General features: G+C 49.5%; 1 protein-coding gene across 5 annotated transcripts in view; it reads left to right on the top strand.

The window, feature by feature from the left end:
- Positions 1–16,262, top strand: part of GATAD2B (GATA zinc finger domain containing 2B) — a 58,741-nt gene that overhangs the window by 21,838 nt on the left and 20,641 nt on the right. For 2 of the 5 annotated variants that reach the window (XM_044422771.1, XM_044422770.1), the window contains exon 2: positions 15,217–15,546. In XM_044422771.1, the coding sequence (XP_044278706.1) occupies positions 15,218–15,546 (329 nt within the window). In that variant the 5' untranslated portion in view covers position 15,217. Of the gene's footprint in view, positions 1–442; positions 741–2,789; positions 3,340–15,216; positions 15,547–16,262 lie in introns of those variants that run through there. The other 3 variants (XM_044422769.1, XM_044422767.1, XM_044422772.1) reach the window with 3 other exon arrangements.

Below are 16,262 nucleotides of genomic sequence, written 5' to 3' on the forward strand. Positions count from 1 at the left end.
AATGTGAAGTTTTGCTATTGCTCCATGTAGCCCCAGCCAGAACCAAAGAGTTTTGGGATCTGTTGCAGCAGCATCCACTGCCTTCTCTTGCAGTGGACTTGCTCAGACATCTGCTAGGCTCCCTTGTCATTGAGTGCAGCTCTGCTTACGTTCCAGCAGGCCAAACCATCGCCTCTGCATTCTCCATTCATTTGGTTTCTTGAGTCGCAGACCTTTTCCCACTTCCCCTTTAACATTGCCATGGGAGTAAGGATACCCTCTTTTAACACCAGTGGCTTTTACCATCTTAAGGACCCCTTTTCTGTACTGTGAGCTTTTCCCCTTCCCTTAGACTGCTTGCTTCTGAAGAGCCAGAAAGGGGAGGGAGAGTGAGCGGCAGAGCTGTTTTCAATGAGTTTGCGCCGAAATGGCTCGTACGGATACTGCGTCGGCAGCTCCTCTCCGCTTCCTTCATAAACAGAGCCCGGTGTGTTTGGGGCCATCCTCTGTCGCCACACGCATTCTGAGAATTGCTGTGCATCGGGTGGGGAGCCCTGCTAGAAATCCTGTTCCTTGCCATGGATTGCAGCGGAATTTGGATCGCATGCTGCTTGAAAGAGAGACTTGTTTTGCTTGTAAGGCGAGCCTCTTCGTCTCCCGCCTCTCAGCATGATATCCCACCCCCACCACCCAAGTCCCTGAACTCAAGACACAGTCGCGTCATAATGCATCTCTTTGCAAGTTGATCGCGGAATGAGAATGTGAGCAAATATGTCGGGACGAGGTGCGGTCGGAAGGAAGCATTGGGGTTTGAGCCAGTCTGTCGGGGAGGGGGTGACGAAGTGGGGGATTTGATCTGCTCGCATCTCTCTCTACCACCGCTGCCTCAGTCAGCCTGGCTGTCAAATCCCTCTTTCCTTTTTAGGCGATTGTCCTTTTTATAGCATTGTATAGAAACGCTTCGTCTTGGGAGACAGCCATTTTGTGCGTCCTGTCTTGAAATATGTCTTTTACAGTGGCAACGTCACTTTGCTTTTCATGCTGGCTGGAGGACTCGAGGCAGAGCAGCATCCGCAGCTGCCTGCGTGTGGCTGTCCGTTTTGAACCGGTGTTGAAACCTCTCCTTGTCTGAGCCCAAAGGGGCTTCCTGCAGGGTGGGCTTGGAGTGAGGCAGAAGGCGCTGTGCTGCCGAAGGGTTAGCTCGCACCTGGGCTTGCTTGCCACTTTTTTTCAAATTCCCGTTCCCCTTTTCTTCTTTTTTACCGTAAACCAAGGATTTTGCTGTTAGATAATGCCAAAGCCGGTTGTAGGCAGTGCATGCTGAAGGCAGGTAGGAGGAGACAATAAAGGAAGAAAAAGAGGTTGTTTCAGCAGCTCTTCACGAGGAAGCTCCCCATGCATTGGGGTAGTGTAGCCCTGCGCACCCTTACTGAGCTCCAGAGCACTCTCTCCCTGATTTGGGCTGCTTCTGCTTCTTACCACCACCACCACCACCTGTTTCATTTATATTCCACCTGTTCCTTGAAGGAGTGCAACGCAGCATTCATCAGTCTTCTTCATTTTAACCTCACAACAATGCTGTGAGGTAGGTTAGGCCGAGGGTGAGTGTCCAGTGCCACCCAGGGAGTATCATGGGAAAAGGCAGCTAGAACCCGAGTCCCCCAAGTACCAGTCCAACACGCTAACTAGTTTCTGCCCTGGATAGACACACCTTGGTCCGATTCAGCCGGGTTCTTGGTATATTAAACGGCTCCGATCATATTTGGGAGTGGGACCTCCTCCGTTTAGGCTCGGTCTGCAGCCTAGGGAGGGGGCAAGTAACGAAATGGGGCTGTTGCCTTCATGACTCGCTTGCAGGTTTTTGAACAGCCACTGGCTGGCCACTGTTTGAAATGGGAGATTGTACTAGATCCAAGGGGTGAGATACCTGTAGTGGTCTTTGATTCTGGACTCATCCATGCTAACTGGGGTGGGTGAAGGTTGGAGTACAGATCTACCTGGAAGGCCTGTTTCCTCACTTCTGTGCAAGGTGGGTTCCAAAAGGTTTTCTGCAAACTGCAGGACTTGGTCTTGAAAGGCAAATGCAGCTCAGAGGAAGGAAGTGAAAGTGAAGTTTGTTGGGGCAAGATCCCCTCTGACTTCACAGATATGGAGATGCGGTCTGAGGTGGTGGTAGCAGAGAAGGGAAGGCATCTTGTGGTCATGGAGAGCTCAGTGTAAACATTGCTGTGTGAGTACTGAGAAGAAAGCAAATTCCATACCAGAGATGGTTAGAAAGTGATGGAAAATAAAACACACATCATTGCTATAGCATCATTATACAAATCTGGAGTTGGAAAGGGGTACGTGAAAGGAGACCCCCAAATGATCAAAAGGGTGTAGCAATTACCCTATGAGGGAAACTTAGAAAAAATAGGGGCTTGGAGTTGGATGTATGACAGGCGTGTATAAAATTATGTCTGGTGTGGAGATAGTAGATTAGCAGACATTTTTCTTCCTCTATCATAATATTAGGACCCGGAATTATCTAGTGAGGGGTACAGGAAAAGACGTGCTGCTTCATAGGGTAGAGTCAAACTGTATTATTTGTTAGTGGAAGTTGTAGTGATGGAGATCAGCTTGGATGGTCCTAAGTGGGGATTAGGCAGATTCCAGGAGGCCAGGGCTATGGGATGGCTACTAGCTGGGAAGGCACTATGCTTTTTCTCGTATCGGAGGCCCAGTTTCTCTGTATACTGGTTGCTGAGGAGCATGGGTCGGTGGGTGCTGTTGCACTCCGCTTGTGAGTTTCCTATTTTCATATAACTATGTAGGAATAAAATTCTGGACTGGATGAGCCCTTGGACTTATCCAGTGTGGCCTTTCTTATGGCCTTTGATCTCATTCAGCATGGTGATCCTGATAATTTTCAGATGCTCTCAGGATTACTGTTGGAGTGCTGTGCTGTGCTTTGCTTCCATACAACTATATTCTCAATGGTTATACGACGTTATTGTAGTCTCTGGCTTAAGTGGCTTTAAGCTTGTATTATACGAATTCATGGAACTAAGTAGATCTGTCAGTGGCTATGATAGATAAATTAGCCTTATATTTAACAAGTCTCAGGGTTGCAGAAAGCGATCAGGAATTCCATGCAGGCAGCTGAACAGGCTGTGGGGACAAATCCACCAGCCCTTCTTCTGCAGCCACACAAACACCTCTGCCGACCTCCTTGGTGAAAAGCAGTTCCTTCGCTACCTCATACCCCACTGCTTAAAAGCTTATAGCCTGCATTTCCTTTTCAGGATCATTCCAAAGGCAGCATGAGAATATACGCTGCTGGCCGCCTTAGCAGGCTAGAAGAAGAATATTTGCTGGCTGGTAACTTTTTGTGGGCTTTTCTTTTCTTTCTTTCTTTCTTTTTTTTTTTTTTACAAGTCTGGTTCAGTGTTAGTCTTCCCCCAAATGCCAGCTGTTAAAAGGCAGCATCCTAGAGAGAACCAGCTAGTCCCTTTTGGAAGCATGATGCCGGGGTAGATGGGTTGTGTTTTCTTTCATTCAGCTGGGCAATTCTTACGGAGACAGACACACACACACATCAGTGGTGGCTGGTTGCCCACAAGCAGACAGCTGTTGTGATAGTTACTGAATCCCACTGCTCTGAGAAAGGCGACCTCTAATTCCCTGATGCAGGGGGCAAAGAACAGCAGTGGGGCATTTTCTTCATGCCCTGCTTGTGACACCCCAGAGGCATCTGGCTGTTGATCAGGATAGATGGGCCCTTGCTGTGATCCAGCAGGGGAAAGTCTTGCCTTTCTATCTTCCAGCTGCTCCTCTCCTCACAGTTTCCAAGCCCCAGACAGGTGGCCACTGCAGCACCATGCGTGGTGGGCTGGCGGTTGTAGCTGGGCCTGTGGTCGCCCTCCCCTTTGCAAACTAGCTTGCCAGCCTTCCTTCAGACCTGTAAACAGATGAGAGCATTTCCGGAGGAGCAGCGCTTTCTTCTGCCTGGTGAGCACTACTTTTTTTTTTTTACAACGGAGCAAAGCTCAGGGAACCAGCGTTCCATTTAGATGCCAGGAAGCACTTCCTGACAGTCAGGACCCTGAGGGTGTGGAATGGGCTCCCACGGGAGGAGGTTGAGGCCCCATCGGTGAGGGTGTTCAAGGATAGGCAGGACATGCACATGGTGGGCATGTCGTGAGCGGAGCTGGCTAGAGCTGGGGGTCAGACTAGATGGCCCGGGAGACCCCTTCTGACTCGCTCTGTTTCTATGTCATACAGGCTTGGGCCGAGAAGAGTTAGAGTCTAAAACATCTGGAGGGCATCAGCTTGGAGCAAGCTAATACTCTCCTTCCCATGAAGAGAATAGCAGCTAGGAAGCAGAGTGGGATAGTAACTGACTTGCAGCAAAATCCTTTCCTACCTGGAGATGCCACAGATTGTTCTCCCTGCAAAGCAGGTGCTCTTAGAACTGAGCTACAGCCCCTCCTTTTTCTTGAACCCAGGGATGAACAGTTGGGTGAAGCCTGGACAGCAGGGGTTGGGGGAGTGTCCAAAGCACTGCTCCAGCACTGGTTGGAAGTATATTGCAGCAGAAACAGACCCCATCTCGAAAGGCCAGTCTCCATGATTCTAGCACTGTGCAGTTACCCTGCTTTGCATGTCAAAGGGGCCAGTTTCAATTCCTGCCATCTTGAGGCGAGGCAGCAGATGCAGCCCAAATCCCTAGAGAGCCATTGTTGCTAAGCGTCCACAATGCTGGGCGAGATGATCTAAGTTGTTCCTAACCAGGTGCCTGACCAGGACTGAACGGCCTGTTCACGCATGGTCTGCTGGTCCTTTATTACTGACACTGCCTGGTGAAGGCCCCCCGACTGCTGTATCACTGATTGGCAACTAGTGTTCTGAGCAAGGCCGAAAGGGTCGGAGACACTGGCTCGGCCTCCTGCCTCTAGCCCAGGCAAAGGCCTCCGGGTGCTTTGGCAGAACTTTCTTCTTACAGCCCTTAGCTGCCTGCTCACGTGCAGAAGCTGAGCAGCCAATGATGACCATGAGGAAAGGGGAATTCTGAGCAGAGTTTCTGTTGCAGTTGTTGCCAGCTCATGTGCAGCCCTTACTCCCTGGCCTGTCCATACTTGAATTCTTTTTAGAGCATGTGATTTAAGGTACTTGGAGGTTTTGTTTAACCAGAGGGAAAATGTGCTTCATTGAATGCATGTAAGGCAGCACATAATGATCTTCCTTAGAAAATGTAATTAGATAGATTTATGGAATTTAGATGAATGAAAGCTTCTCCTTGGCTATATATCTTTCAATGGGAACTCCCTGTGTGAGGCTGTCCATCTCTTCATATCAGATGCTTGAGAGGAACCGACAAAAGGAGCAGAGAAGGCCTTGCCTGCATGGCCTGTTCATGGAATTCTTGGAGGCATCTCACTGTCTGCGTCTGAAGTGGGACACTGTGCCAAATGGCCCGGCCCGGCAAAGCAGTCTCCACAGTCTTAGAGTGCACCGCTAGCAGAAAGCACAGGTTGTGTGGTGATGAGCGAAGCTAACTCGAAGTGGGACCAGCCAGGCAGCACGTCAAAGCCCTTTAGGCCTGGCAGCCATTGGCATCCTCTGTGCCAGCCCCACGGTATCTTCTCATTCCCAACAGGCTCTGCAAGCGGCAGGCTTATTTATCCCGATAAATGCAGCCGATTTGATTTCTCCAATTGCTGCAGTTCCTGTTTGGTGTCTGAGCAGGCTTCTGTCCCTTGGGCTTTGCTTGGCCTTCTCCTTCCTCCCTGCTCTTTTCTCTCTCCCCAGCTGCCACATCTCTCTTGTTTCTTGGTGCCTGTGCTGCTGCTTCCATCTCTGCATTGTCCAAACTTGCTGGGGCACTGACTCAGCTTTTGTGGAAGCTGCTGTTTTAAAAAGTCCATGCTCTCCCCCCCCCCCACCCCACAGTCACCATTGCCAATCTTTGCATTCTTCCAAAGCCTGAAGAACCTTCTTATATTTGCACCTGCACTTCCCCTTTCTTGGGATCCCTGGACTCGATCGCTGGGAAGCTTGATAACACCCGAAGGGGCATTTGCTATGGAGGAATCTTGCTGGGGGCTCTGCTCCACATCCCAGCAACTTTCGAAGTATGGGTGTGGGGCGTGATGGACAGGGTGGTCCTGGGTGCCAAAAAGATCTGGGGCTCAGGCCCGCAAGACAAAAGCGAAATGCACAAATTTGCATATGCTGTGTGAGCTCCTTCAAGGACCCTCTCTCCTAAGCATGCCTCCTTTCTCTGAAAAGCGCTAATGGGTAGCAGAGGAGGAAGAGGACATCCCATGTGTATGGAGCTCTGTCCCTACCAGCTGGCCCCAGGACCTGCTCTGATGCTGTCAGATTAACATCATACATGCTTGCAGGCATTGGCTCTGAGGCTGCCTGTCCATTGAAGAAATAAAATGCTTTCTCCAAAAGGTTGCTTTCCTGCCATTGACAGTCTGCCCCGGAGGACATAATGCCAGGGAGGCTTCTCCAGCCTTCTTCTTTAGATGTGTACAGGAAGGCTGTTCGAGGATGTGTCCTCAATGTATAAAGGTGCCTGGTGTGGCTTGTACCCCAAGTGGATAGGGAGTGAGCCCCAGAGCTGTTGGCAACTCCTGCGGGTCCTGTGGCAGAAAAGTCAATGTTGAAAGGGCCAGCCTCAAGGTCAGACATTCAAAGGACTCACCCCATTGGAACAACATGTGACCTTCAAGTCAGAAAATCTGTCACTCGTGAAGCATCCCACAGCCAGGAGGGTGGGAGAGGGTAGCAGTTTGTCAGGGGCCTGCTCAGGTTACCATCACACATTAATTTTGGTTTTACAGCAGCCAGTAACACGTAATTACTGTGACTGTGGAAGCAGTGCAGAGGCCTGCATCCATAGGAGCTGTAGTGGGAGGAAGAGCGGGCGGTCCAGCAGGAGCCGGGCTGGGTTGAGTGGGGTCATGTCAAGTCAGGCCTGTGACAGAGGGGCTTCTGTGCCCAGGGCAGCTGGGTCAGTGATGTGGCAGGGAAGCTTGGTTTCCAGGCAACAGTTGCTTTCATATGTTATGGTAAACCAGAGTTTAGCGTTTTGGGAAGCAGCCCGGCCAAGCCTTGGGCTCCTCCCAGTGTGGCCAGGAGGGAGGGGGCCGGAACCTTTGCCTTCCCTTTTCAACTGGTCGGTTACTTATTTCATGTGAACCAAAGAGTTATGGTTTATCTTAACTTTAAAGGATCGAGGCAGGGTCATAAACCATTGCGCAAAGTTGGCTTGTTTCCCTAAGCTGGGAGTGTATTGCTTGTTTTCCCCACCACTGGCTATACTGGCTGTTGATAGTATAGTGGACCTAAACATCCGGGGGTGGGGGCACAAGTCACCCTCCCCAGCCCAAAGCACATTTTAGGATAGAGATCCTGAACGTGGCCTCTCTGGGACCTCCAGTGGCACCTGCAAAGCTCACCACTCCCTCTCCATTTCAAAAATGCATTTTTACCGTAAAAAAAAGAAACTTGAAAAAATGTTAGGAAGCCAGGTTTTCTGCTACCGATCAGCTGTTCAGTGTGCAGGAAGAAAGAGTTGTTTCCTAGCCCATCCAGTTGTCTTTCCTCCAATCAGACATTTCCCGCTTGCTCGCTCTCTTTCTCTCCATTCCCGTTCTCTGTCCCACTTCTCTCACCTTCACAAACAGCTTTGCCTCTGACTCGCTCTGGTGTGTCCCTTCCCATCAAAGCCTCTAGTCTCAGTCTTTTGCCCTCTTCCTCGCCACCTTTTAGACTGGCTAGGCCCGCCTGGCAGCTCTTAGATGAATAGCCACATCTTGCGTGGAAGCTATTTTTTGGTAGCTCCTACAGCAGTGCCTCAAATCGCCAGATGTGCCCATGGCTCCAGAATGGTTGGAGACCCCTGGTTTTGTATTATGCAAGCCTGGCCAATTAGAAAGCTGGTCCAAAACCCCGAAGGACATTCCAGCTGCCACCAGCAGAACGGCAGAGACTATTGTGCACTGTTCCCTGATATCAAAGAGCCAAGTCCTTACCCTTCACGGAGTGGTCAAATTTGTGCTCTCTCCAAGGAAGCTGTGTGTGTGAGTGCTAGAAGACCCCTTTTTGACGGCAAAGGCCAGACGAAGCAAAGTCTTCCAGGAGGAGCCAAGAGTGGAGGATGGGAGGGAATACTTTGCAGCATTAAGTTGTTCCCAGTGCTTGTCAAAATCTGTTTCCTGTCCTTCCTAGAGTCTTTGGGTGGGTTTTTCCTAGTTTCTTCTGTTGTTCCTGAGATATAGTCATGCTAGGATTCAAGGGGAGTGTGGGTGAGTAGCAGTTTGTGCTTTATGATGTGTTCCTCACCCTCAGTTTGATGCATCCAGAAGAAATACCCACTGTAATATAAATGACTTTACACATGAGCTGGCTGTTTCCTCAGTTCTCCCTAAGCACTGTTAAACCCTTGCCAGCTGCCTTTGTCCCTGTCTTCCATGGAACTTGGGGAGGGATGTTTTCACAGATACAAAACTCCTACTTATTTTATACCAACCTGCCAAATTCTTTGGATGCAGGTACCTTCTCCAAGCTGGAACAAAGGAAACTTCAGGCATTACCCAACAGCAAACCCTAGTTTGCCAAGGCTAAACCCACAGTTCCCTACACCCAGTTATGTGGCAGTCAGACCTGCCGAACTTGGCAGGACTTGCTTCCGGGTAAACTCAGGATTCAGTTGCACATCCAGGAACAAGTGTACCTGCGTGATAGAGGGCAGCGAATCGGGTGCCACACTGATGATATTTCTGGTGTGCCTGCAAGCTTTAATTTGGTAGGCTATTCAGCAAAAGTTATAATTGGTGAGTACTGGTGAAATTTAATTTGCTGTTGTGTGGCTGTTTTGTAAGGCTGGGCTTTTGTTTGGCTCTGTTCTGGTGAGGGAAACAGAAGTATCAAAGAGACTACTTCCATTCTAACAAAGCACGGCAGGTTTTGTTTGTTTGTTTGTTTTACATCCTTCATCATCGGCTTCTGAAAAAGGTACCTATATTGAAAGTTTTTCCAAAACTGTAGCCTTATCAGAATCAATCAATTGCTTAAAGAGAAGATGATTAAATAGGGGCAGAGTTCTTCAAGCACAACAACAGTATGCTTTTAAAACATCCCACGCTCAGTTTTCCACACGCATCTCCCCCTAAGCATGTCTCAGCTTGCCTGCTGTCTTTTGGCTCCGGTTTTACCCTCCCAAAAGCTTTCCTAGCCAAACCTGCTCCAGGGACTGGGGAGGTTCTCCTTTAGGCCTGTGGTAAAAAGTTGTCTTAGGGCAGATTCCGCATGAGGAGAGTGATCTATTCAGCCCATTAGCTAGCCACAACCTTTGTACCCTGCCTTTCTCCCAGAGAATGCCAGCAGCCTATAACAGATTGTGCAGATTCAGCTGTTTCTCCTGTTAAATGAACATGCTTAGTGGTGTTCTGATGCTCAAAGCACCTTTACCCATTTTCCCAGGCTCATTGCTTGCTTTGTTGCTGTTCCAGTGGCTGCAGAGGAAATCTTGCTGCTGCTGTGAACTGAACTACCTGTTGGCTGAGGGGGAGATTCTTTAGGCCTATGTATAGTGACACGGTTATTCATACACTGACCCAGGTATCACACTGGTGTTTTGGACTACAGCTCCCTGAATCTCTAACCATTGGGCAAGCTGGCTGGGGCTTATAAGAGTTGTAGTCTTCAATGTTGCAAGTGCACCTCGTTACCCATCCCTGAATAGCACCTTCCTTCTGTTGTTGGGCCCCTGATCGTCAGGATAGTGGAAGATCTCAATTGGAAATGGCAACAGAGGCTTACAGAAGTCAGAGTAGGGCCTGAGCATCCTTCCAGCCCTGTCAGTTTCTCTTCCTATGTGCTTCCCTTGCCTAGCAGAAGCAGACTGTTAACAGAACATTAGTGGTTCTGGGACCTGCCCCGGCTGTTTGTAGGAAGCGGTCCTCCATCCATCTGGCTCCATATTGTCAACACAGACTGGCAGCACTGCTCTAGGATTACAGCCTTTTTTGAAGACACTTTGGCTGGAACCCGGGCCCTTCTGCATGCCAAACATGCGGTCACCTGCTGAGCCACAGCCTCTCCTTCAGGTAGAAGCCGCTGCTTACAGTGCTGGAGCAGGGTCTTTTCTGCAGTAACCCTGGGAGAATTTGTAAAGTCCACCTGTGCTGAGCAGACTTTTGGGCAAGCAGACCTGTTGGTGCTGCCCTCAGGAGCTTTTCATCCGCCGTTCATCGCTCTGCAGAACACAGGCTATCGTTATAAAAGGACACATGTGTAAAGCCATCTGCCAGCACCATAGCTCCAAGACAGTGAAACCTAGACACCTGAAACTTGGCGTGCGCGCTAACAGGCCCCAGGGCTGTGCGCCACAGGGTTGTTTTGTATGTGAAGCCCATCAGTTCATTTTAATTATTGTAAATACGTCCATATGGCTGAAGCCTGCAGTAACATCTTTGGTCATTAGAAACTTTTCAGTGACTATGGTTTTAAACCAGGGAAGACTAGGAAGCTGTCACACAGAGTTACACACCCATCCCTGATGTGTGGCAGTGCCCCCCCCCCCCGATGAGTGGACAAACCCCTGAGTGGGCTGTGGAGATGGACCGTCTCAAGGGCTGTGCTTCAGGGTGCCAGCAGGCACGGCTTCAGTTTGTCGGACTCTGACAGCTTCATAACCAGGCTTGATGACTTTGCCTTGCCAACCTAAGAAGTATTCCATCCCATACGAAGCCACGTCTGCTTGGGAGCCTAATTTTAACATGGTGGTGTGTGTTAATTTTTGCACTATTGACATACACAGTTGAAAACTGACTTTTTAATTGTATTTTTTAATGTTAGTGTTGGCGTTCTTTTATCTGTGTGTGATTTGACATGCTCAGCTTACGAGTTTAGCCATGTATTACCATGTGAAAAAGCCTTCCTTGTATCTAGCAGAGAACGCATAAAATGGGCATTCTGTGGTATAGTGACACATTAGCATCAAGGGTTTAAAAAAAAGCAGGGTGTGAAATGGATGGCCATGGAAGTCTTTTGTCAGGCACAAGTTCAGCCTCTGACCTTTCTGCTTGGGTAGGGGAAAGACCTCCAAACCTGGGACTGTGGGAAGCCACTGCCAACCAAAGTGGACAGTGTGGCACTAGGCGGATTTGGCATGAGGCGTGCTTTTTTTGAAAAAGGTCTTGTAGGCCAAAATGTGTGGAGGGTTATGCATGGCCCCTCTCTTCCTCAGTGGAAGGTCCGGTACTGAGGCACCTAATTTGCATGCCAAAGGTTCCCATCTAGCCCTGGGGCCTCCAGGCAGGGCGTGGAAAGGCCCCAGTGAGAGCCTTAAGGAGTCACTCCCAGTCAGTATTTGACAGCACTAAGCTGGATGGATCGATGTCCTGACTCAGCTCAGCATGAGGAAACATCTCACATTCCCTGCAGTCTTTTCAGGTCTCAAATCACATCTCAGGTATTGCTGTCAAAACCGGCCCCAAACTGGCATACTGGCCCATTTTTTAAATCCATGCGTTTATCCATGTCATATATGTCAGCTTGTGAAACAACAGCCGTCTTCCCATTTGGATTTGAAAGATAATCCAAAGTTCTGCTCCTGTGTGCTTTGCAAAGGGAAGCAAACTACCCCGGGGGCTATCCACATGGGCTGGTGTCAATACCCCTTCATTCTTTGTTGGATTTCAAGTGACCCTTTAGTTCTCCTTCCCCTCTCTCTTAAGCTGCATCTTCCTAAGAGAAGGATATGCAAGCAAATAATATTGCAGGGACTAGTATGGCTTTGTTTTTAAGCGCTAGCTTGGTTGCTGTCGGCTTTGCATATGAGTGAGTGAACAGGCTGTCAGTAAAGCTTGACGCCCTGCAAAGAAACCTAATGAGGTTTCAGAGGAAAAAAGCTTCCCCCTCTCCCCTGGGTTTCCCCATAACAAGGAAATCCCATCTCTACTCTCCCCTCAAGTCAGTAAAAGCTTGTGTGTGTGTGTGTTTTTCCAGGACAGAAATATAAGTGGGCTTATTTCCAAGGCTGGACAAGTAAGTCCTGAGGACTTGTTTGCAAGTCTGCATCTAGCAGAGAGACACACTGAGTTAGCCGCTGCTTTCGCGTTCAAAGGGGATGCAGGGGTGTCCTTTTCACCTTGCAGAGTCCAAGTGTGCAGCCAACTTTAGAGAGGAGGTGGTGAATGAGAGTATAGATGAGTGTGACGGTGCCCACCCCACAACCTCCGGCGGAGTAATGCAGGCAGTACTTTCTTTGCCAGCTTTTAAGCTCCAGGTGAAGATGCTGATGGTGCTAAGGTTGTCTTGCTACTTTCACTGCTGATTTCATTTCCTGTGACTTTCAACTTTTAATTTCTTTTAAACTGAGCTTCAGTGTTTGATTTTAAGTGTGTAGTTGCCAGCCACTTTGGAAGCTTTGCCTGGAATGCAGCAGTTTGGGATGGCTGTTCTATACCTTTAAAACAAGGTTGCAAACTGAAAGCCACCCTCATTTGAAGCCAGTCTCTCTCAACCTGGGGCCCTCCGGGCATTCTGGACTTCTGCCTCTTATCAGCCTCAGCCAGCATGACCATTGGTTAGAAAAGCTGGTAACTGGTACTCCAAAAATCCTGGGAAACCCCAGAGAAAGGCTGTTATAAGAATACTGACTAGAGCAGAAGTTCCATAAAGTGCTGTGGAATCAATGTATACAGGTACCCTGTACAGTGGATATACAATTGTTATTATATTAATATATGTTTAATAATGTTGATCTGATGGGGTTCGGCCCTGGATCCAGGAGGCTCTCAATGCCTCATTAAGAGAGGGAGTGGTCCCTGCCCTTTATTTTAAAGGAGGCAGTAGTGAGACCACTCGTTAAAAGGCCAGGCCTGCATCCAGGGGTACTGGGTAACTACCGGCCCATTGTTAATCTCCCTTTTTTGGGCAAGGTGTTGGAATGGGTGGTGGCCAGACAGTTGCAGGCACTCTTGGAGGATATGGATTATCTGGATCCATTTCAATCGGGCTTTCAGCCTGGGTTTGGAATAGAGACAGCTTTGGTCATCCTGTACGATGACCTGTGCAGGGAGAGGGACAGAGGGTTGGTTCTGCTTGACCTCTCAGCGGCCTTCGACACCATCAACCATGCTGTCCTTCTAGACAGTTTGTCTGGGGTCGGGGTTGGAGGTGCTGCTTTGCAGTGGTTGCACTCCTACCTGGCTGGCCGAGTGCAGAAGGTAGTCCTGGGGAACTGTTGCTCTGCACCATGGTGGTTGGGTCGTGGGGTAGTGCAGGGCTCAGTGCTGGCCCCCATTATTTTTAACATCTATATGAAGCTGCTGGGAGAGGTCATCCGGAGGTTTGGGCTGAGGATTCAGCAATATGCTGACGATGCTCAGCTCTGCTTCTCTTTTACGTCTCATCCAGGTGAGGCTGTCGCTTCCTTGAAGCGGGGCCTGAGCTCGGTAATGGACTGGATGAGGGTCAGTAAACTGAGGCTCAGTCCTGACAAGATGGAGGTGCTGCTAGTAGGAGGGTCATCAGCAAGGTTGCAGGGGCATTACCCTGTCCTCGATGGGGTTGCACTCCCCCTAAGGGACAGGATCTGTAGTCCGGGGACCCAGGTTTGTCCCTGGAATATCAGGTGAGCTTGGTGCCCACGGGTGCTGTCCTCCAGCTGCAGAGGATACACCAGCTTCATCCCTACCTGGACAGACAGAGCATGAAAACACGGGTAACATGCAAAATAGATTACTGCAATGTGCTTTACATGGGGCTGCCCTTGAAGATGGTCCAGCAATTACAACTGGTACAGAATAGGGCTGCTCGGTTGGTGAGGGGAGCCCCTAGAGCGGCCCACATAGCACCTTCACTGAAAGATCTTCATTGGTTACCCATTGTGGCCCGGGCCCAATTCAAGGTGCTTGTGTTGGCATAGAAAGCCCTAAACGGCTTGGGCCCCGGTTGTCTTCGGGAGCAGCTGCACCCGTATGTGCCTACCCGGTCTTTGATATCTACCCAGGGGGCCCTCCTGTGTGAGCCATCCCTTAAGGAGGTGAGCGGGATGGCCGCGAGGGGAGGGCCTTTTCTGAAGCTGCTCCCCATATTTGCAATGCTCTCCCCAAGGAGATTCACCTAGCGCCAAAAAGAAAGGAAGGAAGGACCTTCCTTTTTAAAAAACATTTTAATAACTAATTGCCATAGACCTTTGCTTTGTATTTATTTAAAGTTATTTGTTGTTTTTAATGTGCTATGGTTTTTATTATGTTTTTATTGTGTTTTTGTCTTGTGTTGTGAGCCATCTAGAGGTACTGTGGCAGAACTGGGCGGCATACAAATGTTCTAAATGAATGAATAAATAATTGTTACTATTATATAGTTAACAACAATGCCATCGCACCTCTGCAGCCTCCCCCCACGCACACGTTAAGCATCCACAGACAGGGACCCTTTTCAAAACTAATTTATGCTCAAGAGCACCCTTGTTTTCCAGCCTCTCAAGACCCGTGTGCTCATGCACACCGTCCATTTCATGCGTTTGATCTCTGGTAGACAGACAAGTTCTAGAGAACTTGCACGCTTGCTCACTGCCCTGTGATGTCTCAGTTGGTCTCCATCGAAGCAGGGTAGGGGGCAAGGAGTTGTGGTCCAGTGGTCTTGGGTTTGGGTTTGCGGGGGAAGTTCTGGGTTTGGGGCCTGGCCCAGCTGGGCCCCTAGTCTGACCCAGAGTAGAGTAACATCGTGCAGTTGTTATGCAGCTGTTACTCCTGGATTTTACATAGTTCGGTACGACACTTGTTAGCCCCAGCCAGCAATGACTTTATGCACTATATGCTTTTATGGCTTTTATGACCAGGCCTAATGAGAGTTGCATTCCAACTCAGCTGGAGGGGAATCTGTTTGGGGTAATCCCAGTCTAGAATGTCACCCCATTTCACATGGCGTTTCATGCTGGAACCTCCCGGGAAGCCCACAAGTGGGGCACAAAGGCAGTAGCTTCCTGCTGCAGCTTGCTCCCAGCAGCCAGTACTCAGAGGTAGACTGGCTCTGAACCTGGAGGCTCTGGTTAGTGATTGTGTCTAAGAGCTGCTGGTGGGTCTCCGTGAATCCACCAAGGGAGAAGAGGCACTGCTGCTTATTAGAAGTCCCTGTGCTATAATGAGGGCCTCTGTGAACGTTCCTTTGGCTGACCTTGCTGTCTCCCTCCCTCCCTCCCTCCCTCTCTGGTCCTCCTTGCTGCAACAGGATGGACCGCATGACGGAGGACGCCCTGCGCCTGAACCTCTTGAAGCGGAGCCTGGACCAGGCCGATGAGCGGGATGACGTCCTGGCCAAGCGGCTGAAAATGGAGGGCCACGAAGCCATGGAACGCCTAAAGATGCTGGCGCTGCTCAAGCGGAAGGACCTAGCGGGCATCGAGGTGCCCCACGAGCTGCCTGTCAAGCAGGACAGCCTGAAAGTCTACGAGGAGAAGCTGAACGGGAACCTGCGGCCCCACCCGGACAGCCGGTCTTCGGGGCGGCCGGGCAAGGAGAACATAAACGATGAGCCTGTGGACATGAGTGCGAAGAGAAGGTAGGGGGTGCCCAAGTTGGGAGGGAACTCGAATCTCAGTATGACCCCCTCCCCCTGCCATCACCATCCCCCCAGCAAAGGCCATTACTGATTCAGACGCGTTCACTTTGGGTTAAACTTGAAGGCTGCTTATGATACAAATCAGGGGTGGGCAACCTGATGCCCTCAAGATGGTTTGGAGCACAAGTCCCATAATCTCTAGCGGGCTTAGAAGACTTGTAGTCCAAATCATTTGGGCAGCACCAGATAAGCTTACCAGTCCTATTTATTTTATGAGAACTCTGTTCTGCTGACTTGTTTATTTACCTACCTACTTATGTTTCACTTTTGAGCGCCGTCTCTTTTCCTTGAACCTGAACTGCTGGACGCAGTTATTGTTAAATGGTACGCTAACACATTTCAGTGAGTTACTTTTCCTTAGATTATTATATTTTCTCAGTTGAATCCTTTGCTCCTAAATTACAGTGCTGTTAGATCTTCTCAAAGACCCATCTCCAGTTGGGTGGAATCTGAGACAGGTATTGGGTTAAAGGAACACCTTGCTGTCAAGCCCAACTGAGCTGGAAGCAGGTGCATAATCCAGGCAGGCAGGAACCAAGTTCCCTTGCCGTCACCTTTCTGACTAGCACAACCCAGTGTGATTTAATTTTTGAAATGTTTTCCCTGTGTAAATAAGTTTTGTTTGCCCTTGGGGGCGTTTGCCTTTACCCAGATCT

This window comes from Varanus komodoensis, unplaced genomic scaffold, assembly GCF_004798865.1.
Source record: "Varanus komodoensis strain SLA01 unplaced genomic scaffold, ASM479886v1 scaffold135, whole genome shotgun sequence".
Classification (NCBI taxonomy): Eukaryota; Metazoa; Chordata; class Lepidosauria; order Squamata; family Varanidae; genus Varanus; species Varanus komodoensis.